General features: G+C 41.6%; 2 protein-coding genes across 2 annotated transcripts; both read left to right on the top strand.

Moving 5' to 3' along the window:
- Window positions 1–81: 81 nt before the first annotated feature.
- atp6ap1la (ATPase H+ transporting accessory protein 1 like a) lies at window positions 82–13138 on the top strand. The gene is made up of 8 exons (XM_075461822.1): window positions 82–225; window positions 4983–5002; window positions 9819–9880; window positions 10164–10232; window positions 10326–10480; window positions 10694–10744; window positions 12381–12618; window positions 12724–13138. The coding sequence occupies exons 1-8, from the start codon at window positions 128–130 to the stop codon at window positions 12979–12981; spliced, it is 951 nt and encodes a 316-aa protein (XP_075317937.1). The 5' UTR covers window positions 82–127; the 3' UTR covers window positions 12982–13138.
- A 2414-nt stretch (window positions 13139–15552) lies between these two features.
- Window positions 15553–22608, top strand: pde12 (phosphodiesterase 12). Its single transcript, XM_075461821.1, has 8 exons — window positions 15553–16468; window positions 17081–17508; window positions 17853–17958; window positions 19599–19743; window positions 19884–19962; window positions 20042–20164; window positions 21161–21366; window positions 21996–22608. The coding sequence occupies exons 1-8, from the start codon at window positions 15900–15902 to the stop codon at window positions 22113–22115; spliced, it is 1776 nt and encodes a 591-aa protein (XP_075317936.1). The 5' UTR covers window positions 15553–15899; the 3' UTR covers window positions 22116–22608.
- The last annotated feature ends 5385 nt before the right edge of the window (window positions 22609–27993 follow it).

Below are 27993 nucleotides of genomic sequence, written 5' to 3'. Positions count from 1 at the left end.
CTTGCTCTGCTCTTTCATTCCTGCTCTTTTCTGATTGGCTGATTCCTCACTCCATCAATGGGCTTAAAGACGGTGGGCTGAATTAAGTAGATTAGGATGTAGAGGGAGTGTGTGCTGGCATCACACTATGGTCACCACAACGATGGCTTCTCCGTGGAAATGCTTCTGCATCCTCCTCCTCCATCTGCAGCCGTGTGCCTGCCTGCACCGACAGCCTGCTGACAGGTAGGTGCAGAGACATACAGCGCAGACAGATGTGCATTGTTACCCTCCATGATTACTGTGCCTCTCCTGCTCTTCAATCTTTGACTCCTGACATGTTCACCTCCAACATTACTGGTGTGTTTCCATGGCCCAAATCCAACGAGGAGCCTCATTGATTCTTCTCATATTTAAAGCTGTATCAAATCTTGTTGTTTTCCCCCCTCCTTTATTTAGAGGGACAAGCTGAAACCTTGTCCTTGTTGCTAACATGTTAGCAAGATGCCTTCATTCAAATCCAGCAGGCAAAGAACAACATCTTACTATCCTAGTTGTGTCTGCCTGATTAGTTCCAGCCCATGTTGACTCTACTTGTGGGGGGAAAAAATACCTGCTTCTATTGTAAAAGAGCTGCCTGAACCAGACAGTTATTGTTCAATTAAACCACCAATAATGACACATTAAATACTAAACTTAAACCAGTTCATCAGTGTCCCCATGACTCATGGTGTCACACCTCCTGATTGCATCATTAGAACTGAGATTTCGAAAGAATCATTAATTTACGACAAACAAGGCTTCAGTTTCAGCAAAAAATTTGAAAAATCATGTTAATTTCAGGGTTCAAATCTCAGAATTCTTTTAATTTATATATCAGCATTTTACTCTTTACACTTTTAAATCAATATTTTTTTCATGACATTTCTGTGGTTGATGCCGATCTGGGAAAATGATGGCTGATTTGTGATGCCATTTTTTAAAATATGTTATTTGACTGTCGCAGCATCACAAGCACAGTCGTTGCTTCCAGCAACTACAGACACTTTCGACTGAGGGTCGTCAGTTCATGTAAACACACATTGTTCTGTTATATAGATACCATGGGGTAGATATGAGGGGTAGCGTCACGTGCTTCACACTTCTTTTACTGTTTATGTTTTCCACAGCAACTGTTTACCGTCTTGTAATCAGCCTATTATCAGTCATGGGCCGATTATTAAAAAAAGAGGCAAAAATCAACTCATTAATTGGTCTACCCCTTCTCACAACTACTTCAAGCTACTATATCATGGTTCAGTTGAGTGTATTTGCTTGATTTATTTTATTTGCACATGATCACTGCAAGATGAGCAGAAGATAAGCACAAGATAAACACAAAGTGCAGCAAAACCCCACAGATATCTGCATTAAATCAACTAACACTTCTCACAAATTAACATTATAACAACATCACACAACCTTGTAAGGTCCCTCTGGCTAACATGTTAGTAAGATGCTAACATCAGACTTAAAGCTGAGGATGACATGTTTATTTTATATCTGAAGCAAAATTACAAGTTTGCTATTATTGTCATCCTTTACAGCTTCAAAATAACACAAAGTCTGGGCAGAATGACAAGAATGACATCTGGTAAACATTTTTTGTCTTTTAGTTTTTTGCGGGGGATAAATTGTCCATTTTTACTGCAAAAGTCTTCTTGTTCTTTGGCATTTTTTCTCCAAACTTCATTAGACAACTGGATTTGTTTCTAAAATTCATCAGAATTGATATCATTCTGCTGGTGACTCCTCCTTTAAGGTAGTAGTCTTCAAAAGGTTTTCATTTGCCTGCCAGTTCTCTTGAAAGGGTTTTTATGTCTTCTAGACCTCAAGTCCACCTCTTGGCATTTCTTAATTACATCACACATTAATGAAATGACCATGTGAAAAAACTTTCTGTTTTCTTCCAGCTTTGTGGATATTGATCTCCCTTTTCCAAAGTGTTCATATCTTTCTCACCTGAACTTTACTAATGATTGTGAAGCCATTTTATTTATTTTATTACCGTAACAAAAAACTGTGCATCTTACACCCTTCCCTTTTTTTACATTACTTATATATTTTTCATATTTTTATATTCGCACTCTCTTTGCACTGTTTTTGGTGGCTTTAAATTTCGTTGTACCATGTAAAATGACAATAAAGGCATTCTGATTCTGATTCTGATTGCCATAACAAGCTGATTAGATGTTAGACTTTGATAAAAGTCCTGAGAGACACATCTCACATTTACATTGTGCATTTTCCCTTTTTTACACTTGTTCAAAACATTTACATTAATGTTTTATCTGTAGACTTTATGCCTTGGGGAGATCTGATCATCATCTTCTCATTGAAATACTGAAAGAAATAGAAATTCTGACCAGAATTGCATCCCACTGTGAACCAGCCTCCTCGGTTTTGTTTCCAATCAGTTCATCTCACACATATTTGTCCTTTTCCCATAATCCTCTTTCTTCTCATAGCCTGTTAGCTCCCTGTTTGCTTTCTACCAAACAGCCTATAAGCCTATTCTGCATTTCAAAATGTGGCATCTCTCTGCCTGGTTTTATGCATTTGGGTCAACCTTCCAGCTTTAGAAAAACAACACCACAGCAAATGATATAACGATGCAGATTGCAATCATTTTAGCATCTCATCACCTCTATTTAGACCTTCAGACTCAGGAATGACCTACTGAAGGAGATCAGGCAGCTCTGTTTCTGAGTCTTTTCAACTTTTTTATTTTGTGAATGGAGTTTTATGCATCAGTACTTGGTAAATTATAGATATTTTTTCTGTTTGCATTGGCGTGGTGGTTCCATTTAGTGAAAGTTGACAAACGCGACTCCAATAGGATGATAATTTATGCCATGTGTCAGCTCAGTGTGTGCATAGGCAGATGTTTGTAAGATGTTATTTTAAGGATTAAGAAGCTGTAAAATCTTCTTTTGGCTGAGAGCCATCACATCGTTCTTGTAATCTGTGGGCACTCATGATTGTGTATTATATAATCACTGCAATTCCGAAATCCACAGTCCACTGCTCTGACACAGTGCACAAGATCAGCTAAACCTTGTTTTGGCTGTAGGGATTAGTCAACCAGAGTGGATTTGACCACATTATTGTCTTTTTCTCTGACTAAAGTACATTAATAATACATTTATTGAGAGGCAGAAAGCCCCCCCCCCAAACAGAGATGCTGTGGGCATTTAGCTCTTATTGATTAGATTAGATGATCCACTACAGAACAACTTTGGCAGATCATTCAGAAATCTGGCTTCATGTATCATCATCCACAAATGATCACAGTGGATGGAATAATTAATAATAATAATAATAAAGTGTTTTTTGATTTTGAAGAGATTTTGAACAAGAGTCCAAAATGAACGTCTTTGTTTGTCTGCTCATTGCAGATCAAATTAGAAAAACTTACCAATTGATTATATTTTTGTTGGCCTGAATGTATGATTGAGAGTAAATACCTACGGTCTAAAAGCACATTCAGTGAATATATTGTTGCACTTTGATTAAATGATAAATCATCCACACTTAAAAAGCATCTTTTAGCGTTATCTTGGTTCTATGAAGGTTTTAGTCGACCTATTAACACTGCATTTTTAGAATTTTTCTTTTCTGTTTTACCAAAACTATTTCACTCAACTCTTTGCTGAAAAGAAAAAAAACTCTTTGTTGTTGCATTATTTCATTTCAAAAGTTGAGACTACAAGTTAATTCTAGTGGAAAATACTTGCTTGTTAACCACTGAAAACGTAAAGACACTCAGATTATGCTAATCTTTATAGTCACTGATCTATTCAATTTTCTGACGTTGTTACAGTGTGAGCTGAGTTCAAATAAAAGTGAGCAAAGATTAATTTCTGTTAAGTTTAGTTGTTAACAGGTGGGATGGCAGGTGGTTATACCTTGCTGAAAGATGGTGTCTGGAGATCTCTCCAGCTCTCCATTCAGTCTAGGTCAACTAACTTAGGAGCAATTTACAGCTGAGCAGCTCCAAGAGCTCAGCTGTTACCATTATAACAACTGAGTATTAGTCTGTAATCTCTTTTTAGCCAAATTAATTTACTTTTACACACAAAAGAATGCTATGGCACTGAAAACTAAATGGTATCTGTATAATTATAAGTGTTAAAAACATCTTGAGACCCTTCCTCATGTATTTACTTACTCTCTTCAGTTCTTTTTCAGAGGAAGTTCAGGCAGATCAATCAGGTACACACCTTCAAGCTAAAGAAAATAGTCAAAATTTGATCCACGCCTACACACTAATGAAGCATTTTTTCTTTCATGTCTGAAAACAAAATAAAGAAATGCGTGAAAGATGCTGATGCTGCTCAGGCGACTGAGCTGCAGATGAAGTAGTGATACAAATAAAACAGATCTGATGTTTGGTGTTCAGCTTATTTTACAAGACATTTTGGTCCATTCTTCACTATCACAAGCGTTTGTGTGTAATATGGGTCAGAGAGGGTTCAATCAGCAACAACACATCTCTGTGCCAGACTGATCACTAGTGTTACTTTAACACTAATCCACCAGGTCACCGGCTGGGTTTCTGGACTACCACATGCACTGTGAGCACTTCACAGATTCATCTGGTGTCGCTCTCCTCTGTGTGTTCATGTTTATAATTCATCTTCATAATTCTGCTGTGTATTTCATACATTTTTAAATACACATGAACTGGTTTTATGAGACAGAATGAAGTTAGAATGATGTTACTTTAGTTAATGATGAGTGAATCTGACACATTTGCTGAGCCTTTATTTGATTTACTTTTGTGGCACTGACTTAGTTTTGATTGGGATTTTGATATTTGATTACGAAAATGAACATTTTCATCCGTCAAGTATTAGTTTTTCAGTATTATTACAATATTTCACAGAAACATATGTTATCAAGAATATAAAATAGTGAAAGAATATGATAATCATTAATTTTGCCATCACTTCTGTTTACAGCGCTGCCTCTGTCGTCCACGGTAAGACTGATCTATCTATCTATCTATCTATCTATCTATCTATCTATCTATCTATCTATCTATCTATCTATAGATAGATAACAGGTTGGCAGGTCAGTTTAATCTCTGACATTTTTTTAAAATTTACATTCAGAAATACTTTTGAAATTAACAAACACTGCTCAGTTATTCCTTCATTACATTTCAAGTTCTGAGATGATGAAAAGACAAGGCAAGAAAGGAAAGTGAAAGATGGCGGATTAAGGATGAAGGACGGAGTAAGAAGGAAAAGAAGAGTGAAAACAGTAAAAGATTTGATCAACTTCAGACCCAGTTGATACTAAGCAAAGTGAGCTGTAAGCTGTGTATTTACAGCAAACAAACCCCTGATTCATCTCATTCTTAACTGCTGTACCCCCAGCAGCTAAGTCATTATCAGACTTAGGTGCCATTTATACTAATCTGTTTCTATATCGTTTCTATCGCGGATGCACTGTCCATTTACATTAAAATACTGGAATACGACTTCATAGGTGGAAGGATTCAAAGACGCCGGAGCCCACGTAAGCATTCGCATACGATGCTGATTTTAGCAGATGTAAACGGAGGGAAACGAGGATCCGCAGTGCTGAGCTCTAGCTACTGCGGACGTACTCCTCCCTGATTCACTAGGCTGGTATCGTTGGTCATGTGACTTGAGTGCTGGGAAACTAAAAACAAACAGGCGTGCTTCACTTCAGTTACACACTTCCTTTCTATTCGTGTCATCGAGAAGAATATGGAAATCATGGACAACCACGATCAGCATGGGAGCCTGCTCCATGTCCTACTGCTGGTAGTACGCTGTGCACAACAATACGTGGCAAGGAGGCGCCAGATTCAACAAGCTTTTATGATGAGAACCCAGCCACTGCAGCAACGCAAGCCGTACATGGAGCGCCGCTTTTGGGTTAGACCGGGAAGAAGCAGCGCATGGTGGGACAATTTCGTGGACCAAGTTGTTGTTGCCGAAGAATGGCGCGAGAACTTTCGAATGTCCAGAGCAGCCCTGATAAATCTAGCAATAATAAAGCATAATAAATAATAAAGCAAGGGCGATCATGTGATGTGATGGCTGATTAGTCATGTGACTGGCGAATCAGCCGATCCCCGTTTCAGAGTAAACAGTTAGGCTTTTATTGAGAGGACAGCAACTTTGTGTGTAAATGTAAATAGTTTGCAAGACGCCGACACGAAGAAATGGTGAAATGAATTAATGTAAACAGAGCCTTAAATGTGTCTAATGTGAGTGTCCCTTTAAGCATGTTAGTGCATGTTAGATGTTGATTAACACTGAGAGCACCAATTGTTGACTGCTACCTTCAGGTTTAACTTCCTACCTCCAAAATGTGATGTGTTTCACATTAAAAACAGAAATCTTTGTTTTCATTGGAAGCATTTGTTTTTGGTATCATAGTCCGAAGGGTTTTTGAGAACTATTGCATTATTTATTAACTTAAACACCCACATGCAGGAACTTAAAGGGATAGTTCGCCTCTTTTGACATGAAGCTGTATGACATCCCATATTAGCAATATCATTTATGACCATTTTCTTACCCCCTGCTGCGTCCTGTGAGCCGAGTTCCGGCCTCGTTTTGGCCAGGCACGTCACCAGACACTTTTTACCAGGGCACGTGCCCCTGTAAACATGCGTTGTGCCCCTGTAAAAATTCCCATATACATCCTTCAGACTACGCTAAGACTGATGTGCCACGGAAGAATAACATAGACCCGATTTTCCTTGTTTCAACCACGTAACCTACTTTAGCCTGCATAGGTCTATCAAAGAGGAAAGTGAAGAGGTTGTATTTGCAGGAATTGGGTGCGTCTGTGCATGTTCAGCGAATCAAAGTCAAAGGCAAAGTCAGGTTTATTGTCAATTTCTTCATATATATAAGACATACAGAGAGATCGAAATTGCGTTCCTAACTATCCCGGTGAAGACAGGACAAGATATTTACCAACAAGTAACACATAACAGTAAACATTAAAGTCCACAGGCAGCAGCAAATGAGGACAGGCTTATCATCGTCATACTAAGATAAAATAAAATGAAAGTGACGGTGACTATAAAAGTGCAAATGACAAGACAAAGACAAAGTGCAAAGACAGACAGATATAATAGAGGACGGAGTCCAAAGTGTGAGTGTGTTTGTGTCTATTTCTTGTGTGCGTGTGTGTGTGTGTGGGGGTGCTGGGGGTAGAGAGGGGAGAGAGTTCAGCATTCTATGGTGCGGGAGCGGAGGCTCCTGAACCTTCTCCCAGAGGGCAGGAGGCTGAATAGGTTGTGTGCGGGGTGGCTGGCATCGCTCACAATTGTGTTCGCTTTGCGGGTGGGGCGGATGTTGTAAATGTCTTGTAGGGAGGGGAGTGGGGCACCAATTATCTTTCCGGCTGTGTTCACTGTGCGCTGCAAGGCTTTCCTGTTGTAGTCAGTGCAGCTCCCGCCCCACACAGTGATACAGCTGGAGCGGATGCTTTCGATGGTGCCTCTGTAGAATGTGCACATGATGGGTGGTGGTGCACTCGCTCGCTTCAGTTTGCGCAGGAAGTAGAGGTGCCGCTGGGCTGTCTTCGCCAGTGCTGCAGTGTTGGTGTTCCAGGAGAGGTCCTCATTGATGTACACCCCCAGGAATCTGGTGCTGCTCACTCTTTCCACAGCAGCACCATCGATGGTCAGTGGCAGGTGATGGGTGTGGCCTCTCTGGAAGTTGACAACAATCTCTTTGGTCTTGGAGATTGTTGTTTCTGCACCAAGTGGTCAAAAGGTTGACCTCCTTCCTGTGGTGAGTCTCGTTGCCCTTGGTGATGAGACCCACCAGAGTTGTATCGTCCGCAAACATCACTATGTGATTGGTGCTGAAGGATGTTGAGCAGTCGTGTGTCAGCAGGGTGAAGAGCAGGGGGCTGAGCACACAGCCTTGGGGGGCCCCTGTGGTCAGTGTGATGCTGCTCGAGATGTTGTTGCCGACATTACTGCTTGCGGCCTCTGAGTGAGGAAATCCAGCAGCCAGTTGCACAGTGAGGTGCTGAGCCCCAGATTGTCCAGTCAGATTGACCCCAGATTGACAGGCGCAGGGTCTGATCGTGAGGAGGGGGCGGTGTCTTCTGTGGGCAAGTGTTGTTCTGTGCTTCAAAGCGCGAAGAAGCTGTTCCGGTTGTTGAGCAGCTCTGTGTTGCTATCACAGCTCTGTGGCGCAGGCTTGTAGTCCGTGATGGCCTGAATGCCCTGCCATAGGCTCTGTGCATCTCTGCTGTCCCTGAAGTGGGAGGTTATTTTTTGTGTGTAGTCCTTTCTTGCTTTCCTGATGCCACTAGACAGGTTGGCTCTTGCTGTTCTCAGGCCAGATTCGTCCCCAGCTCTGAAGGTGTTGTCTCTGGCCCTCAGCAGCCTGTGAACGTCCCCTGTCAGCCATGGCTTCCGGTTAGCCCAGGTGATGATGTTTTTTATGTGGGTCACATCATCGATGCATTTGCTGATGTAGGAGGTCACATTGTCTGTGTACTCCTCAATGTCTGTATGGTTGTTGTTGTCGGTGGCTGCCTACTTAAACATTTCCCAATCTGTGGTGTCGAAGCAGTCTTGAAGAGCAGAGGAGGCCCCAACTGGCCACACTGCTTCTGAACAGGTTTGGTTACTTTCACTCTCTGTCTGTATGCTGGCATTAGCATAACCGTGATGTGGTCAGAGAGTCCGATGTGGGGGAGGGGGGTGGCTTTGTAGGCTCCTTTGTGTGTGGTGTAAACCTGGTCCAGAATGTTGTCTCTCCTGGTTGGGAAATCGACATGCTGGTGAAGTTTTAGGTGAACAGTCTTGAGATCGGCGTGGTTGAAATCTCCAGCGAGGATGATGAAACCGTCGGGGTGTGCTGTCTGTTGTTCACTGATAGCCTGGTCCAGTTCACAAAGTGCCGAATTTCTATCACTGCTGTTGTTGGTGGGTGGGATGTAAACCGCGACCAGGAAAACTGCAGTAAACTCCCTGGGCAGATAGAAAGGACGGCACCTCACGATCATAAACTCCGCCAGTGGTCAACAGTGTTTGCATACCACCACAGCGTCCCGGCACCATGCATCACAGATGTAAACACAGACCCCGCCGCAACGAGTCTTTCCTCCGTTCACAAGTGCCCTGTCCGCTCGATAGCATGCTAGCTGCTCCAGTCGTACAGCGGAGACAGGGATGTTGTCATTAAGCCAGGTTTCAGTGAAAACAAGCGCACAGCTGTCACCCACTGTCCGATTCGCTTGGCGCTATTTACTCTCCCTTCGTATCACTGCGTGCTGTGTAAACCGTGCAGACCGAAATGCAGACCGAGCAGTCCCCTGTTTCCGAGCAGCAAACACCGTAACAGGCGTGGCTGTTGGCAGGTGGCAGCAGCAGTGATACGGAGGGAGAGAAAATAGCGCCAAGCGATTGTGAGGTCTGACTTTTTCCTGCACAACGATTTTGTGATGCAAATGTATTACTCTTTTGAACGCATATTGTTTTGAGAAGCAAAATGCTTTATTTTTGCGACCCCAGCCAACTAGCCGGACTACCTTCGTCAACACCAAAACGAGGCCAGAACTCGGCTCACAGGACGCAGCAGGGGGTAAGACAATGGTCATAAATGATATTGCTAGTATGGGATGTCATACAGCTTCATGTCAAAAGAGGCGAACTATCCCTTTAAAGATATAGTCCATAGACACCACTCCCAAAGTGCAATATATGCTATGGAAATAGTTAGTCTTATCATTTGTGTGGTTCTTTTTTACAAAACAAGAGAATTCCTCAATTTTTTTCTCTTCAGATGAAGAAAGCAATGGAAGGATGAAGAAAGGGGGACATTTTGTGCTTGCAGAGGAGTTGCAGGTAAAATGAGTGGAAAAAGATGTTTAGATTAACACGGAGAACCATTTAAGTGACGTAAGTGACATCCTCACTATATTCCAGATAAAAATATGTGACTCAACAATACAAAACCGCAACCATGAGGTGTTGACATTATTTACTACCAGAGTGTGTGACCAAGAGGTGTGTAAATGTATTGAGTCCCCATCTCCTGACTTTTCCTAACCCGGTAATTTGAAATATATGCAAACGTGTCTCATATGAAGAGAAATCACTGTGACGATATGTTTCTCCTTGTCTCCAGTCTCCGCATCTATCACATAGGAAGTTACTTCAAACACCAGGAGTGGTAGTTCCCTTCCCTCCTCTCAAGGTGTTTTACTAAAAATAATCATTTCATAAAGTTTCAATGAAACATCTGTTGTCCGATCTGTTTTCTAACACTGCTGTTGTCTTCACCTGCCAGGTATTGTCCAATGGGCAGCCGTGTGTTATGTTGCAGGCCAGGAAACTGTCTCTCCGTTATGAGAAGCAGAAACAGCTGGACCTGACGGAGCGAGCCTTTTCTCCTCAGAGACAGGTCGACACCAGCCAGTCTGTGTGTCGCCAGGACAAAGCCACGTATGTAGCTTACACCTGCCTGCATGAGCATTGACCTTCCGTTGGTATCTGTTACTATAATAGTTCATAGTTGGACCTTAATTTACTACATCATAGTTCAGTTTAGATGCAAGACCAGTAGAATTGGTCCATGTATGTTTGTCTGAGGATTGTGATTATAGCACAAAACCTGCACCCTCTGTATGTTAAAGCTTGTCTGTCTGTCTTCTTCAGGCTGGTCATGAGATTTGGAGATGTGGAAGACTTGAGAGGCCTGGTCATAAGGTTAGTTATACTGCCTAACTGCTAATCATGCACACTCATGCACTCTTGTCCTCTTTTATCTAAACAGATTTACATTGATTTAACAGCAGCAGTGTTTCTTGCTGCACTTCAGCTTGAACTTTGCTCTCCACTTGTGAGTCGCTTTGGATAAAAGCATCTTCCAAATAATGAAACTTCATGAAATGAATCATCATGAGTAGCACTGAAGCTTAGCAAATGTTAAACTATCCTTAGTATGTGAGCCCGTTTGCTGTACATAGGGCGATCACATCCAAGCAAACCGGATATGGGATAAAGAGTTTGTTTGTGTTGGACAATGTGGGACAAACGCACTCAACAGAATATGTGCATCTCAGATTAGACTTTTAAAATGACTAAAATTATTAAAATATCGACTCAACAATGAAGTAACTCAATCATAAAACACCATTTCATAGTTTAGAGTTTTGATACAAACTGTGGAAAATGTAAGATGACAATAATCACAGTTTTTCAACATATTTGATTCAAGATTCCTTTATTGTCATAAATATGAACAATATACAAAGTACCACCCGCTGTCCCAGTCTAAGCTAACTGTCACAATCCAATGTAAGTGTATTGTCTGATACAAATCATTGAGTATTCCCTGGAGTGTTTTAAGGAGAATCCGTCAATGCATATAATTAGGTGTATATTAGTCTTATGACACAGGATTGCACTGCAAAGACTTTGCTGCCTTTAGGACTTGCAGGATCTGTCTGCTCTTTTTCCTGGACTGGATCCACATTCTTCCTCTGCTCTTGACAAATGGCTGTGATTACCTTGGGATTTTTAACAATTTCCATTCATCTTTTTAGGTGATTGCTAAAGTTTACTGCCTTGTATTTTCTGTTTAGAAGGGTTGAGCACTGCTTTCTACCCCCTAGTTGCACAGGTACCTTTATAATGATGTTGCACTAAACCTATTTATATACACTTATGTGTTATTAAAGTTTCCTTCTGTAAGATGCAGGATTTTCCTCATGTTCCTATAGTTCAGTGCCCACAGATCACATATCATAGAGTATTTATCACAGCTGATTCCCACGACTGTATCAGAGTGTGACATATCTCCCAGTGCAAAACCCCGTTGGCTCTCTGCAAAAATGTAATGTGATTAGAGCAAAAATAATCACACTGCTGTTCTAGGCTTCACAGACGTAATCAGGCCAAATGGATCATATTCTAATAATAACAAGATTATTTTTTTGTGGGACACGGTTTTATAGAGACATCTCCTTCCATGATTGTGTGTGGGGAAAATGATTTTTAGGGACAGTGTTTATCACATGATGTAGAAGTTAAGTGACGTTGTTTGGCCACTACACCAAACTCCCCCACAGCCCAGACTGTTCACAGGGGCTTGTTTCCTCAGCAGTTCACTAACATCCTTAAAGCAGTCACTATCCTACAGATAGTAGTCAGTAACTACATCAGTCACATTTCCATTGGATTGCTCTAGTGGGCAAGTGAATTATTTAACTCACTGAATCAAGATTTGAGCTTCTAAGTCTGTGATTCTCAAGCTGAGGGTTTGGGTTGGAATATTCAGAACTAGAGGCGTATACATTATAGAAAGAGTTGGGACTTTCATGTCTTTTCCCTTTTGCTTTAGACTGGAGCTATCCAACACTTTTTACGAGTCTTCAAGTCAGTGGTGGTTCTCGGTGGACAGCGTTTCTCTGTTCTACAACACCTCTGAAGAGGCTGTTTTCAATGCCAGTGAAGTCTACGCTCCGGCCTCCTCCTCGTATCGCTGTCTCCATGTCAGCAGCCTGCAGCGATACAGTGGCCTGCTGCTGCCCAGCACTGACAACGCGCGCCGCTGGTCCATCACCTTCGTCGACTTCCAGGTATCTGTGTTTTTATTTTGCAATAGGAAATTAGTTTAACACCTGTACAAAGAAGAATGACAACATATTCCTGACCGTTTTCTAAATGTGCCTGGCCCTCATTAGATCCAGGCATTCAACATGACCTCTGGTAAATTTTCCCCGGCAAGCGACTGCACCATCATTCTGACACCCGCCATCCTGATGGGCCTCATCACATCCCTCATCCTGCTGCTGGTCCTGGCCTACGCCCTGCACATGGTCGTCCACCTGAAACATATTGAGCATGATGATGACCACAAAGCCGACATCTACTTCCCTCAAAGTGCTGAAGAGTTTGAACACTGCTGTGATGAAAGCATCAACGAGAAGAATATTATTTAGAATAAACAGTTAGACAGATGATTTGATAACTGATCAAACCTCTGGTCTCTTATACTTTCAGCTCATTTCAGCTTCATTTTTCTAAACATTTATTCTGTTTTTTAATTTGCCTCCTAGTGAATTTATGCATTTGTCTTTATAACGCATTTAATAAAAATATAAATGTTAAAAAAGCTTTTATTACGTTGTTCTCTTTTGTTGTTTTTGTCTTAATATTTATCGTGTTAAGTAATCTCACCATTAGAGAAATCACTGCTTATCGTGGCTGCTAGAAACTTAACATAAATCAGGCCTAAATTATGCCTAAAATCCTTTTTATAAATTCTAGTGATGAAAAAGTTAATTATTGTAATATTCTTTAACTAAAAGAACAAGACTTGACCACAGATTGAATAATAGTTATATCAGTCTTTTAAAAATACAATTTAAAGATTCATTGTGTTGCATAGTTTTAATATATGAGACTTTATATTTTGAGTGCACTTAAAAACACCTCATGTTTTCAAGACAGGATTCAGGATTCACAACATGCTCCTACAGCGTGATTGGAATGCAGAGTGGAGGACTCTTCTACCTTTGCTGAAGGGTGACAGTGTTGCAAAGGACAGGCATCCATTTTCTAGACCCCTGAATCCAATTCAGGGTCGCAGGCACAAAGGACAATAATTATTGGAAATACAAAGAACAAAGGTTGAATTGTAAAATAATTATGTACATAGAAATAGAAAGAAATGTGCAAATGTTTTCATAATGATGAGCTAAAAAAAGTATCCTCAGCAACAAGAACAAGGAAAAGTAAACTACTGAATAACATCTGAAGTGGAGGAAATATCAGGAACCTTTATTAATGTTTAATAAAGTGTTATAGCCACTCTAAAAAAAAGTTAAATCTTGCAAAAAACTGCTACTAAATCTAAATATGTATGTAAATGATTACCCATGACTGTTGCATTAGCAGCATTTAGAAGTGTGATGAATTATGTCAGATATAGACTAATAAACAATTATCATCACATGGGTGATTTTTTGGGGGGGGAAAAATATTTTAATGTTACAATATTTCTCTCTAGACCAGAGGTCTTCAACAGGGGGTCCGCGACCCCCAGGGGGTCCGTGGAGGTACTGCAGGGGGGTCGCGAAATCTTTTGATTTAAAAAAAAAAAAAAAAAAAACATTAAATTTTTTTTTTTTTTTTTTTTTTTTTTTTTTTTTCTCACAAATTGTGTTCAAACATGTGCCATCCACAGATGGTTTGAGGATTCATTGTCCCATCTACATGCAAATACTCTGGAGTCTAAATCCTGCCGGCGGGATTTTTTTACACATCTCCAAAAACACATCTGTAACTCTGTGAGTTTTTGTCATTGAAACATATACGTGACACCATTAAAAACCTTGAAACTTCTAGTTTTCAAATATATATATATATTAAAATAAATTATATAGGTGGCCCTTTTTAAAGAGAGTGAACAGAAATCTTTGGATTTTCTGTAGTCTCAGACTGCAGCAGCCTCCTAGGCCACACCTGTCACTATTCACATGTAAAGTACCAGGTGATTGAGTGGCTATTCACAGGTGAGAACACGCCCCATTCAGCCAGCATGTGTATGTATTCAACTCTCAGAGACAATACTTTTCTTTACAAGGTTCAACCTTCAAAAGTCTTGGCTAGATACATTTATAGTGTGTTTTCTTGCACTGTTTGAAGACCTCTAAAACTTGTTTTTTTGTGCAGTTGTGTTTCCCCTCAATTTAAATAAAACTTGTTTGTATTACATTCACTTCACTCTCATATTGTTTTTTGTTAGGCTTTTCCGAATACAACCATATGTGTCACTTTTGCATAGATGTTTACAGTTAGTTGAAATACTTGAAAATGTCAAGGTGGTGACAACTGCCTCAAAGTCTCTGAAAAGGCCTTAGACTCCAGGGGGTTAACCCCCTGGAGTATTTGAATAGCTCAGAGTTGTATGCAAGATGTTTATAAAAGGCAGTGGCACGGCCACCCTGTACCTTGCAGATGTTTAAAATAAAAACATGAATATATTAACCTGTGTATTATTTGAATAGCTTAGTATTGAATGTACAATAACAGAGGACCTATGTTTATACACGGCACTAGGCCCCGTTAAATATAAAACACAATTGTATGCCATATAAATAGTAGGGGGTCCCTGCTCCAACTCTCCATCAGTTTGGGGGTCCCTGGCCTGTAAAACGTTGAAGACCGGTGTTTTTTTGTTTTATTTTTAAATCAAAAGATTTCGCGACCCCCCTGCAGTACCTCCACGGACCCCCTGGGGGTCGCGGACCCCCTGTTGAAGACCTCTGCTCTACTGTATATTTATAATGCAAATAATAGTTTAAGGCTGAAAATTTAAAGTACAATTTTAAACATTTTAAAGGTATTCTCATTTTTGGATATAACATTTGCATGACGTGTGCTGAAAAGCTTAAAATGACCTTGTCAAGAAGAATAAATTATGTGATATTGATCCTTTGGGATTCCATCTCCATCTCTGAGTCAGGTGTAAATCTAAATATGTCCAGTGGGGGGTGCTACATGCCTGTAGGACGATTCAATCATCGCTGAATTAAATACAGAAGAAGAAGCTCTGCTCACTCGAGGAAAGTACTCACAACGATCTTATAAATGTTTAGTAAATCTACTTAAATCTGCAGCTTTACTTTCGAGTCGCGTTCGATGTTTGTTCTTTAACCAAACCGCTGGATGATGCTGCATATTCGCCAGTTAACGGGTTTTAATGTTTAGCGGTTAGCAACTGTAGTATTAGCATCTAGCTAACCGGTGCAACTGTAGGACCAGTGTAGGGCAGTCCCGCCAGGTCACGTGATTCTACCTGTCGGTAACCGTTTACTTTGCCGTTTTAGTTCCTCTTCTTACCACCGGGGAATTCATGTTTAGTCACCTTTGTGCTGCTCTCGCACTGTTACCTCGCTGCCTCCTCTATCCCTCATCGAGAGGTCTTAGTAGAGCCTGTCGGCTCCTCAGCAGCATGGATGCGGCCGTCGTGAGGTGCCTTCCCGGACAGCCCAAGCTCACCATATCCTTCTCTCTGGACGGCAGCCACAAAAATATGCTGCGGGACCAGGACGAGGCACTGGGGAAGGTTCTGGCCCGGATCTCCAACTCCATCGCCAAAAACCAAGGAAAGGCCAAAAAGTCAAAGAAGAACCGTAGTCAGCAGCCTTGTGAAGCTGCAGAGTCCGCCGTGGTGAAGCTCTTCGTCGGCGGGGACGAGGTGCCCGACACCGTGCCAAACTCAGAGGCGTGGCAGGACGGAGCTGTGCTGCAGGTGGGGGACGTTCAATACACAGTTCAGAGGAACGCTCCCACTTTCACCACCGCTGAACTCCCGGTGTCCCTGATGGCCGGGTTTCCAGTCTGCCCCAAACTGGAGGTGGAGTTTGGGAACCTCCAGGACTGCGAGTTCACGTGGTTCAAAGAAAACGCATCAAGCACAAGGTTATTACACTGACAGCATGAGTTATTAACACTCAGTATGTGATATAGATTTGTTTACAGTGCAATGCAAGCATAAAAAAGCAACTAAAAGCATGAAACATCAAATGTAGTTTGCATGATGTGTGAAACCTGGAAAAAAAGAAAACCCTCACCACCCAATGTGTTTTTACATGTTTTGTTTCCCATGACCAACAGTCCAAGACCCAAAGAAATTGAGTTTATAGCTAAGAAAACCATGAAATTATTGAAATTTGAAAGCTGGAAGGAGTGAATTGGCATTAAAGTTGTACTAATGTAATATGAATACAAGTCGTTTGTATGGTATTAGCATGTATGTTAGCCTCTATTTACGCTCTCATAGTGACAGTTTTTCAAAGAGATAAGTCAGAGTAGTTCAGTTATTGGTTGTCGAATGTTGCATGTGACCTTATCCAACCTATCAGAAGATACAAAGTACTCAATTTTGGAAGTATTTCCACTATTCAGAAAGCAGGTCTGTACATCTACTAAGACTATTGACACTGTAAAGATGTTGAACACTCAGATTAATTGTTATGAAGTAGTCACAGGCCACTTAGCACTTCAATCTTTATTGCTCCCTCTCTTTTTCAGTCCTGAAGCTGCCGAGGAAGCTCCAGGTCGGGACAGTGGGTGGACGCAGGTCGGACGTGAGCGAGTCCATGTCCCTTCCAATCAGGACATCGGCTACAGGCTCAAACTGAGTTGCACACCTAGAGATGGAAGTCGCAGCGGTCTGGTCAAAGAGCTCGCCTCTGTCAGAGCTGTGGAGGCGGGCCCAGGCGTCTGCACATTTGACAACCGACACGCGTACACTGTGAAAGAGGCAGAGTGGCCAGCAATGAGAGTGGTATCCTACAATATTCTTGCAGACATCTATGCCCAGACAGACCTATCCAAGACTGTGCTGTACCCGTATTGTGCCCCCTACGCCCTGGAGCTGGACTACAGGCAGAACCTGATAAAAAAGGAGCTGGCTGGATACAACGCTGACATCATCTGTCTGCAGGAGGTTGACAAAGGTAATGACTGCACAAAAGACTCATTCACAGGCAGAAATTCTAAAGTGTATTTGAAACTTTTCTCTCTTACATCTACATACCAAATGGCAGGGTTTTCTGTAGCTCAGGTGTTGATATGAGGAGTCCATTAATGAAGGTTTTCTTCATTATGACCTGCTGGAATGTAATATGAACATCTACTGTATGCTTTTTATTTTCAGTAATCTTGATGGAAAGTTTGCTTACATGTGCTTAGTTACAGAGCTGTCTCTACATCAGCTTTTCACATATGAAGTACCAGCAGTTTGTAAATGTACACCCTGAGTTGGTTCTCTGACCATCTTCATATTTTCTGGACTCTTCAGGGGTGTTCGTGGACAGCCTCACTCCAGCTCTGGATGCCTTCGGCCTGGACGGGGTTTTCAAAGTCAAAGACAAGCAGCATGAAGGCCTCGCTACCTTCTACCGCAGGTTAGGTCTGCCACCAGTTACAATCTGGATTCATTTATCTAATTTCTTTGTGTCATTGTTTCACCGCAGCCACAATGTTTGTGGCGTAGTGAGATGATGTCAGTTTGTCAGCCATATGAGATTTAATAAGCATTCCTTTGGTGTATCAGTCCATACAGCATGTGGCAGCATACATCTGGCCTTTCTCCCGTTCATACAAATATACAAATTTCCACCAAACCTGGCCAATTCAGGCCAATCAGAAGTAGTTATATAAGGCAGCTATACTCGTAGGAGTGTAGGAGCCGAGTCTGGATTGGGAACATTGGGAAAACATTTGACTTTGGAACCAGGGAATCGGTCAATAGTAAACTTAACTTACTTACTTATTTTTGTAGCAAACGTTTAGCCTAAAGTCATTCTCTGTACAAATTTGACTTAAAGAGTAGTAACAGGCAACCTGCAATCGTGTCACTAAGGTTGTCTTGACTAGCTAACATGACAAAAAGGAGCCTTGTTACGCTAGATGCTAAATACCTTATCACATATATGGTTTTGTCATAATATTGTATAATTAAAATTGTGTTTCTAACACCCCATCCTGACTGAACGCGAGCGATTAATAAAAAGGGATTAGAATGCATACTCTTCAATCAGCCTGTCCTGACATGCCACGAGCGATGTCGCTCCGTCCAGCGATGACGCCAACCCCTTATAAAATCGCCCGCACTGTCTCTATTTGGACGACATTTCGCAGCGGGGTCCTGCCCCTAAACACTTCTTATTGGTTGAAATGAACACGCTGCTTCCTGTTGACAAGCTAGTTAGCAACAGGTCAGCATCACTCAGGTAATAATGGCCGAGGAGAAGCTGATCTTTACCGTGGAACAGCACCCAATGGTTTATGACCCCAAACACCCGTACCACAAAGATCTGAACCGAAGGGAGACCACATGGGCGGTAATCACCAGAGAACTCGATGTTTCAAGTGAGTACTTTCTGAACCAGTAGAATCACTCCCGACAAAATCGTCGCGCTGCATATCAGGACACCCTCGCGAAATTTCGTCATCGTATTGCGTCTGTTTTGCTCGCTCGCTTTCAGTCAGGATGAGGTGTAAGCCTGGATACCAGTCGCCTTTGTGAATGGACATTCATTTGACTCTCTTTTCTTTGGCTTTTTTTTTTTATAATTTTGTAAAAAGAAAACCTCGACTTCTCTCTGAATCTGTTGGTACAGCCTATTTCCCCACCGATTTTCACCATTTCAGACACGTTTTTGGTGTTTTACAGCCTTTTTTTGTCACTTGGTGAGGTGAAACTAGGTGTAACCTGTTTAGTCACGTGTCTATTTATGTGTATTTATTTATTCATTTATATATTCTTTTGGAAAAGATTAATGTTACTCACTTGTCCTTCCCAGTTTTATGTGAAGTGCTGCTGATACTTTAAAGTGAAGATTTAATTTCTAAGTCTGTTTTTAGAGTCGAAGCTGAACATTAAACTTCATATTACAAAGGGACATCCCTCTGAAGTTAATCTACAATGACGACCTGTCACTTCACACAGAGCTCTCACCTTAAGTTATGGTGGCATGAATGTTTTTAAAATAGAAGCTTCTTGAACTTTTACATGTTAAGTCTTCTTTTTGTTTTGTTGTAGGTCAAAGTTTCGGCTGCTTAGCAGTCATGACATCATGCTTAGCGAGGCGTTGACCTCAGACTCTGTTCACTCTGAGCTGCTGGAGAAAGTTTCTGCTAACAGCGCCCTGCAGGATAAGATCCTGCAGAGGTCCACATCGCTGCAGGTACTGCGGCTCACCTGTTCATCACTTATTGCCAGTTTGTGGATGACGTGTTAAAACATGCAACAGCTTTAGTCTTGTGGTTTGTTGCATAATAAAGTAATTATTGGTTCAGTTTTAGTCAACTGTGAGCTTCTTTGCAGGTCACGGTGCTCGAGGACCTGATTAAACCAGGCAGGAAGGTCTGTGTGGCCAACACTCACCTGTACTGGCACCCTAAAGGTAACACAAATCATCTCACTGTGTACATTTACTTTTATTACTCACATCACACATGAACAACTTCATTCATATTTTGAAGGCGGGAATATTCGATTGGTACAGATGGGCGTGGCTATGCGGCACCTGACTCATGTGATCAGCGAAGTTGCAGCGGGAGCCCCACTGGTCTTTTGTGGCGACTTCAACTCCACCCCAAACTCGGGTAAATTCACAGCTTCAGAGGCATCATCAACTGCAGCCGACGCTCACTGATTTAAATAATACATTTTAATTCCAGTAAATATGCAGGTTAGAAGAGACGTGTTATGTCCTTTTACACAATTTCCTAAGGTCATAATGAAATGTCTTTGAAGCTCTTTGGTCAAGATAACACACAGGGACAGATCATTTGAGGACGTACACTCTCTTCCTTTGGGTCTGCCTCTTTGAGATCTGTATTACTTAATAACCCTTGGAGCACATTATTAATGTATGTTATGTATGTATTAATGTATGTATTCAGCTAATTTATTTCTTCAGTTAAGTGACCTGTATAACTAATGATGAAACTGTTGATGATGTAAAATGGAAATACAGCAGCTGGGGCGGAAGAAAATGGCAAAACCAAAACCTAAAAACAGTAATTTTCCATCATAAAGGTACAATTGATACCTTTACTTCTACACGGGACCGTAGCACATGTATCAATAATTTAATTGATATTGCTGTTATTAATTAGGTTTTATTATGTTGTGAATTTAACTTGCATCATATATAAGATGTCTGTCAATTAGAGACATCTTATTGACAGACCATACACATGATATATGGGGTGAGAAATGATCACGTCGTCAGTTATGATGTTTGAAAATTGGTCTGAAATCCAGAGGTGGTCCCTTTTACTGTGTACAGCGAATGAAGCATCATCTGAGTTGAATTTAGGCATAGATACAGATGGAGGAGGGTGGATAACCTTGTTGAGTGATGCATGTTTCCTCTGCAAATCTGAGAGGTTCACTGAATATCACCTTTTCAGATATAGGAGGGGGGGGGTCAGTTTTAAGTCAGTAGTGACTTCAGACAACCAAATATGTGTATATTTTAGTTTGTTCTGATAATATGTACCACTTTAATTCAGTTTCCACCTGCAGGTTTCCTTGTTTGTTCACTAGAAACATGATTAACTTTGTTGCTAATTGTTGATCTCGTGTGTTTTCAGGTGTGTTCCAGCTGCTCTGTGAGGCAGGGGTTCCCCTGCAGCATGCTGACTGGAGCAGCTTTGGCCCAGAGGAGTCCTGCAGCATGGAAATGGTCTCTACCTTCCCGCCTCTGCTGAGCGCCTGCGGCCAGCCGGCTTACACCAACTACGTGGGAGGATTTCATGGCTGCCTGGACTACATCTTTATACAGCCAGAGAGCATGCAGGTTGGGATAAACTGTAATAAATCAAACTTTAAAGGAGGAAAAAGTTTTAACTGTCGGTGTGCACAATGATAATGAAGGTTTTTACTATTACTGTGTTTAAAAATGGACATTTTCCATTGCTGTAGAGAGACCTAATATCCTGCATAGGAAGTGCAGCCATTTAGATAATCTCTAAACATTTTGCGGGTGCTTCGTGCATTAAGTCTAAGGAGCTGAGAAACTATAACTTGGCCTGTAGCGATTTATGGGATTGCAACTGTAATCACTCCTGCTGTAATAAAACCACTGCAACCATATCGGAGTTATGTGACAGTCCACTTAAACTTCCACGGGGGAAAATTCCTCAATGGCTAAATCCCATTTAACTCTTTTAAAAGTTAATTCTGGGTTTAGATTTTTATACCTTAATAGAGATTATGACTGATATGATACCAGGGTGACATTGTGGAAGAGTCTTCTTCACAATTACTGTAACACTATGGTGCCTAAATAAGTCATTTTAGTGATAGCAAGCGTGTGTTTTCAGGAATAGAAATAAACTTTTATCATTGATGTAATAAAAACAGCATTCGATCATCCTCTCATGATTTACCAATGTGACTGAAGCTAACGTGTAGCTGTTGGTGCAGGTGGAGCAGGTGATTCCGCTGCCCAGCCACCAGGAGGTCACCACCTACGAGGCTCTGCCCAGCGTGGCTCATCCCTCCGACCACATTGCGCTGGTCTGCGACCTGCACTGGAAACCCTGACCTCTGACCCCATCGCACACGCCTTCGGAGTCGAAGCTTTGAAATGTTTTTACACGAGAAGAATAAAACATCATCTCACAACAGAGGAAAACTGTTGAAAGGGAAAGTGTTGTTATACACTTCATAGTGTGCAGTGTTGAACTTTCATCACTGATATTCAGTGTCGGAAAGAATATACTTTGATTTCTTTTTGGGTTTTTAAACATGGAATTAATGATTTAAGTTTAAAGGATATTAAGTCACACAACTGCATCACTTTGAAGATTATTTGTCAGTTTGAACTTCATATTACTCACAGAAGTAATGAGACTCCTGCTTCCACTTCAACAGCTATAAGAACCTTATCGGCTTCACTTTTAGTGAAAGCTTTCATAATTAAATGTTGAAATTTTAATATAAGTATCTATGTATATAAATATTATTATGACCAAATGTGTTGTTTGGTGTGCCTTTCAGTTGTATTTTCTTTTTTTAATTAAAAGTTTCAGTCAACATTAAATTACAGTCTTTGCTTTTCAGCACATTTAAATTTATTAGAAAGTCGCACTATAGAGGATCACTGTCATCCCATCATATAGGAACTAACACGCAAGTGCAGTTTGAAAGCGAACCAAACCAAATGAAGGTGTGAAATTTTACGGCATTGCCCGCCCAATCGAACTGACTCCCTCAGACTATCCTAGTGTTAAAGCATCCTAAATGTTCCTCGGGATCAGGAAGGCTTCCAGAAATCATGGTGTGAACACAGTTCACTGTAACATCCACCAATGCAGGTTCAAGCGCTATCATGCAGAGCAGAGGCCATATTTGAACATGATCCAGTGTCCACTGTCTTTTCTGAGCCAAATCTCATTTAAAAAGGAGTGAAGCAAAGTGGAAAACTGTTCTGTGGTCAGATAAATTCAAGTTTGAAATGATTTTGACCATGATGGACACTGCGTCCACCTTTATATAATAATACTGAAAGGTATATACAGGTTTTAGTGCAACATATGCTGTCATCCAGTCTTTTTCAGGGAAGGCGTTGCACATTTCTTCAAGGCAATGTTAAACCACATACTGCTATCTATCACTATTCAATTCAATTCATTTTTATTTATATAGCGCCAAATACAACAAATGTCATCTCAAGGCACTTAGACAATAAAGTCCAATTCAAGCCAATTCAATTCAATTCAATTCAATTAAAAAATACTTTATTTATCCCAGAGGGAAATTAAATGTTGATATAACTCAATTAAATCAAGGAGTTATTATAGATGCTGATGGCTGTGGGCAGGAAAGATCTCCTGTAGCGGTCCGTTTTGCATCCAAACTGAAGAAGCCTTTGACTGAAGAGACTCTGTTTTCTGATAACAGTCTCATGGAGAGGATGTTCAGGGTTGTCCATAATTCTCTTGATTTTATGCAAAACCCTTCTTTGCATTATTGTCTCCAGAGGTTCCACAGTCGTCCCCAGAACAGAACCAGCTTTCTTTATCAGGTTGTTGAGTCTTTTTAGGTCCCTGGTTCTGATGCTGCTGCCCCAACAGATGACGCAAGAGGAAATGACGCTCTCAACAACAGACTTGTAGAAGATCTGCAACATCTTGTTGCAAACCTTGAAGGACCTTAGCTTCCTCAAGAAGTACAGTCTGCTCTGTCCTTTCTTGTAGATGGCTTCACTGTTGTGTCTCCAGTCCAGTCTGTTGTCCACATGAACACCAAGGTATTTATATTCCTCAACCACCTCCACTTCTTCTCCCATGATGGAAACGGGGTTTGATCTGACCCTGTTTCTCCTGAAATCTACAATCATCTCCTTTGTTTTGTTAACATTCAAGATGAGAATGATTGTTCCCACACCATGCCACAAAGCGGTCCACCAGCTCTCTGTACTCAGCTTCTTGTCCATCTCTGATACACCCGACAACTGCAGAGTCATCTGAATATTTCTGTAGATGACAGGAGTCTGACTTGTACTGGAAGTCTGAAGTGTACAGAGTGAAAAGGAATGGTGAGAGTACAGTCCCCTGTGGTGCTCCTGTGCTGCTGATCACCTGGTTAGACACACAATTCATCAGTCTGACAAACTGTGGTCTGTTTGTCAGGTAGTCATTAATCCAGGTGATTGTTGAGGCCTCCACCTGAGTCTTCTGGAGTTTCAGACGAAGCAGATCAGGCTGGATTGTGTTAAATGCACTGGAGAAATCAAAGAACATGATCCTCACAGTGCTGCCTGCTTTGTCCAGATGACAGTGGGTTTGTTGAAGCAGGTGTATGATAGCGTCTTCAACTCCAACTCCATGACGATAAGCAAACTGCAGGGGGTCCTGATATGTGCTGGTTTGCTTACACAGGTGGGTCAACAGGAGTCTCTCCAGGACCTTCATGATGTGGGATGTCAGGGCAACAGGTCTGTAGTCATTGATGTCTGAAGGGTGAGTTTTCTTTGGTACCGGAACCAGACAGGATGTCTTCCACAACAGTGGTACCTTCTCTTGGGTCAAGCTAAGGTTGAAAAGGTGTTGCAGATCCCACGGAGCTGCTCTGCACAGGCCTTCAGGACTTGGGGGCTGACACCATCTGGACCTGCAGCCTTGTTCCGGTTCAGTCTCTCCAACTGCCTCTTCACCTGACTTCTAGAAACAGAAAAGTGGGAGGGGGAGGCAAAGGGGACAGCAGCATCTCCTGATTGGGTTGAAGACAAACTAGTGGAAGCAGAAGAATCCATGACTGAGGTGGAGGTGGAGATGTTACAGGAAAGCTGTGGGTCAGAGGAGGGTGGGATGTCTCTTTGGCTGGGAACAGGAGGGGAGGATGGTGAGCTTGTTCCTGAACTGAACCTGTTGAAGAATGTGTTCAGCTCATTTGCTCTGTCCAGACTTCCATCCATCCGATCCTCCCTCTGTTTGAGGCCTGTGATCTTCTTCATTCCTGACCACACATCTCTGATATTGTTCCTCTGCAGTTTACTCTCAAGCTTCTTTCTATACACCTCCTTGCTCTCTCTGATCTTGACATTGAGCTGCTTCTGTATACTCCTCAGTAACTCCCTGTCTCGCTCCCTAAAGGCTCTTTTTTTCTTGTTCAATAGTTCCTTTAGCTCACTGGTGATCCAGGGTTTGTTATTAGGGAAGCATCTCACTGTTCTGGTGGGGATGGTGTTGTCCACACAGAAGTTTATATAGTCAGTCACACACTCAGTCATGGCATTAATGTCCTCTCCATGTGGCTTACAAAGAGAAATCCAATCAGTTGCATCAAAACAACCCTGTAAGGCTTCTTCAGCTTCATGTGACCACTTTCTAACAGTCCTTTTTGTGACAGGTAGTCTCTGGACAAGGGGTTTATATGCTGAACAGAGAAAAACAAGGTTGTGATCTGATTTACCCAGGGGAGGTCTTGATTTGGAAATGTATGAATCCTTGACATTTGTGTAAAACAAATCCAATGTCTTGTTTTCTCTGGTAGAGCAGCTGACAAACTGTTGAAAAGTTGGCAGTGTAGCAGAGAGTGAGGCATGATTAAAATCACCAGATATTGCCACAAAAGAATTGGGGTGTTGTGTCTGTATCTTAGCAACAACGGAACTGATGACATCACATGCAGTGTCGGCAACAGCTGAGGGTGGAATGTAAACAGTCACCAAAACAACACTGGTGAACTCTCTTGGCAAATAATATGGACGAAAATTTACTGCCAATAGTTCAATGTCAGGACTGCAGAGACGACTCTTCACAGTAACATGTCCTGGGTGACACCATCTGTTGTTGACAAGCACTGCCAATCCACCCCCTTTCCTTTTCCTGCTACTCTTTAAATCTCGATCTGCTCGTACAGTCAGGAAGCCCGACAGAGAGACGCTGGAGTCGGGGATATGATCCTGCAGCCATGTCTCAGTAAAACACATAATGCTACATTCCCGATATTCTTGCTGAGTCCTTGTCAAGGCTAGAAGTTCATCCAACTTGTTAGCTAACGATCTTACATTGCCCATGATGACGGATGGCAGAGATGGTTTGAACTTCTTCTTTCTTTCTCTCCTCTTTGCTCCTGCTCTGCATCCACGACACCTCCTTTTCAATTCCAGTGGGATTTCTGGCTTCAGTTGTCGAATTATTTCTGCTTTTCCAATGTTAATCAGCTGCTCCCTGTTGTAAACCACCCTGTTGCTATGGTTATGCATCATAACAAAAGAGCAAAATATACAAAAGTATTGGGAAAAATCAATCCAGCTGCACAGCATCCAAGGCAGGAAGGAACAGTTGTCCAAAAAATGCAATTTCTTCCAAGAAAAAACAGGAATGAAATTTAGAAAAAAGAAAAAATCTCAATGTGAGGTACAGAGCTACTCCAACAAGCTGCCACCCTCAGCGGCGCATTCTAGAATCGGAATTGGAATTCAATTAATTGTAATCATCTATCTATCCATCACAACAGTCAGGCTTCTTAGAAGAGTCCAGATGTTGGACTGACCTGCCAGCAGTCCAGATCTCAACTTTTGTGAGACATGTTGCTGCCATTAGTTCAAAATTAGCTGATATTTTTCATGAAATAGTAAAATGTCTCACTTTAAACATTTGAATGTTTTCTATGCCCGACTGTGAATTAAATACTTGTTTAAGAGATCTGAAAATATTTGCATTTTGCTTTTATTTACATTTTTTAAATTAGGGTTTTATTTGTGAATAAGCTGTAGCTACATTTGAAGTGCTGTAATCCACCAAGGATACAACCCAACCTTACAATTTCCAAAAAAGTGATCTGTATCTCCGTCTTTACATATTCCCGTTGAATGGATGAAGGAATATTTAACTATGTACAATCAAATCATATGGAATTTGTATTGAAAAGAGTTGGTTACTGTTTTTTTCTGATATTGTCATTGGGTGCATTTTTTTTTTTAACCCCTTGTCCTCTCCAGCATTATGGCAGCAGAATTGTAATCTGAATACCGTTTATGCCAAATATATTTGCTATGCCAAGGGAAGCTTTATGAATGTAAAGCTCCCCTTGATGCCCATCAACTCCTTCTTTTTATTTATTTATTTTTGTTACAATACTTAACGTGAAACTGCCGAACCAGACCGGGGGACACAGAGAGAGAGAGCGAAGAAGGGAAAAAAAGGAACAGAAACATGAAGAGACAAACATAGAAAACAATGAAAAATCAGACAACCAGCTGCTACACCTGTAAAAACAAAACTGAAGACAATCCACGGCTTTTGTGGGGAATCCAGCCTTAAAGGCACCAGGAGCACCTGTAAGCAGACAAGCAGAGAACAAACACACAAACAAACAAACAAAAAAGCTGAAGCAGCAGCAATCTCATATAATACAACTGTGGATATAGATGACCTTAAACCACAGGACAACACAACAACTGCTTAGCGAGCATGCTACTGGGCCAATGAATGTGTGTGTGTGTGTGTGTGTGTGTGTGTGTGTGTGTGTGTGTGTGCGCCTGTGTGTGTGCGTGCGTACATGAACATACAATACACATAGATGGTCCCACATAATAACCATGCTTAAATATCAGTGTATAGGGCCACAATCCACCCCCCCAAAAAAATTGATAATAATAAAGAAAAAATACAAAAACAAATAAACACACATCCACACACACTCGCACAGCACATGCATCCATCCCCCAACTCCGCTGGGGTGTGGCGCAGCAGGCACATCCGGGGGCCAGCAGCTCCCCAGCCACCAGCAGGACAACTCCCTCCCGCCCCAGGCAGCAACCAGGCAACAGGGGTGCGGGAAGACCCCTCCCCTCGCCCTTCTGGCTCTTTGATATTTCCTAATAGTGAGCATTTAAAATTGAGGGGCAGGCAACCTTGTGGAACTGGGAGCGTGGCCCTCCGGGCAGCCTTCATACCCAAACAGCCCTGCC

The sequence above is a fragment of the Odontesthes bonariensis genome, chromosome 3 (assembly GCF_027942865.1).
Source record: "Odontesthes bonariensis isolate fOdoBon6 chromosome 3, fOdoBon6.hap1, whole genome shotgun sequence".
NCBI lineage: Eukaryota > Metazoa > Chordata > Actinopteri > Atheriniformes > Atherinopsidae > Odontesthes > Odontesthes bonariensis.
The sequence above is the reverse complement of the archived record's forward strand: the minus strand, read 5'-3'. Positions and strand labels throughout refer to the sequence as shown.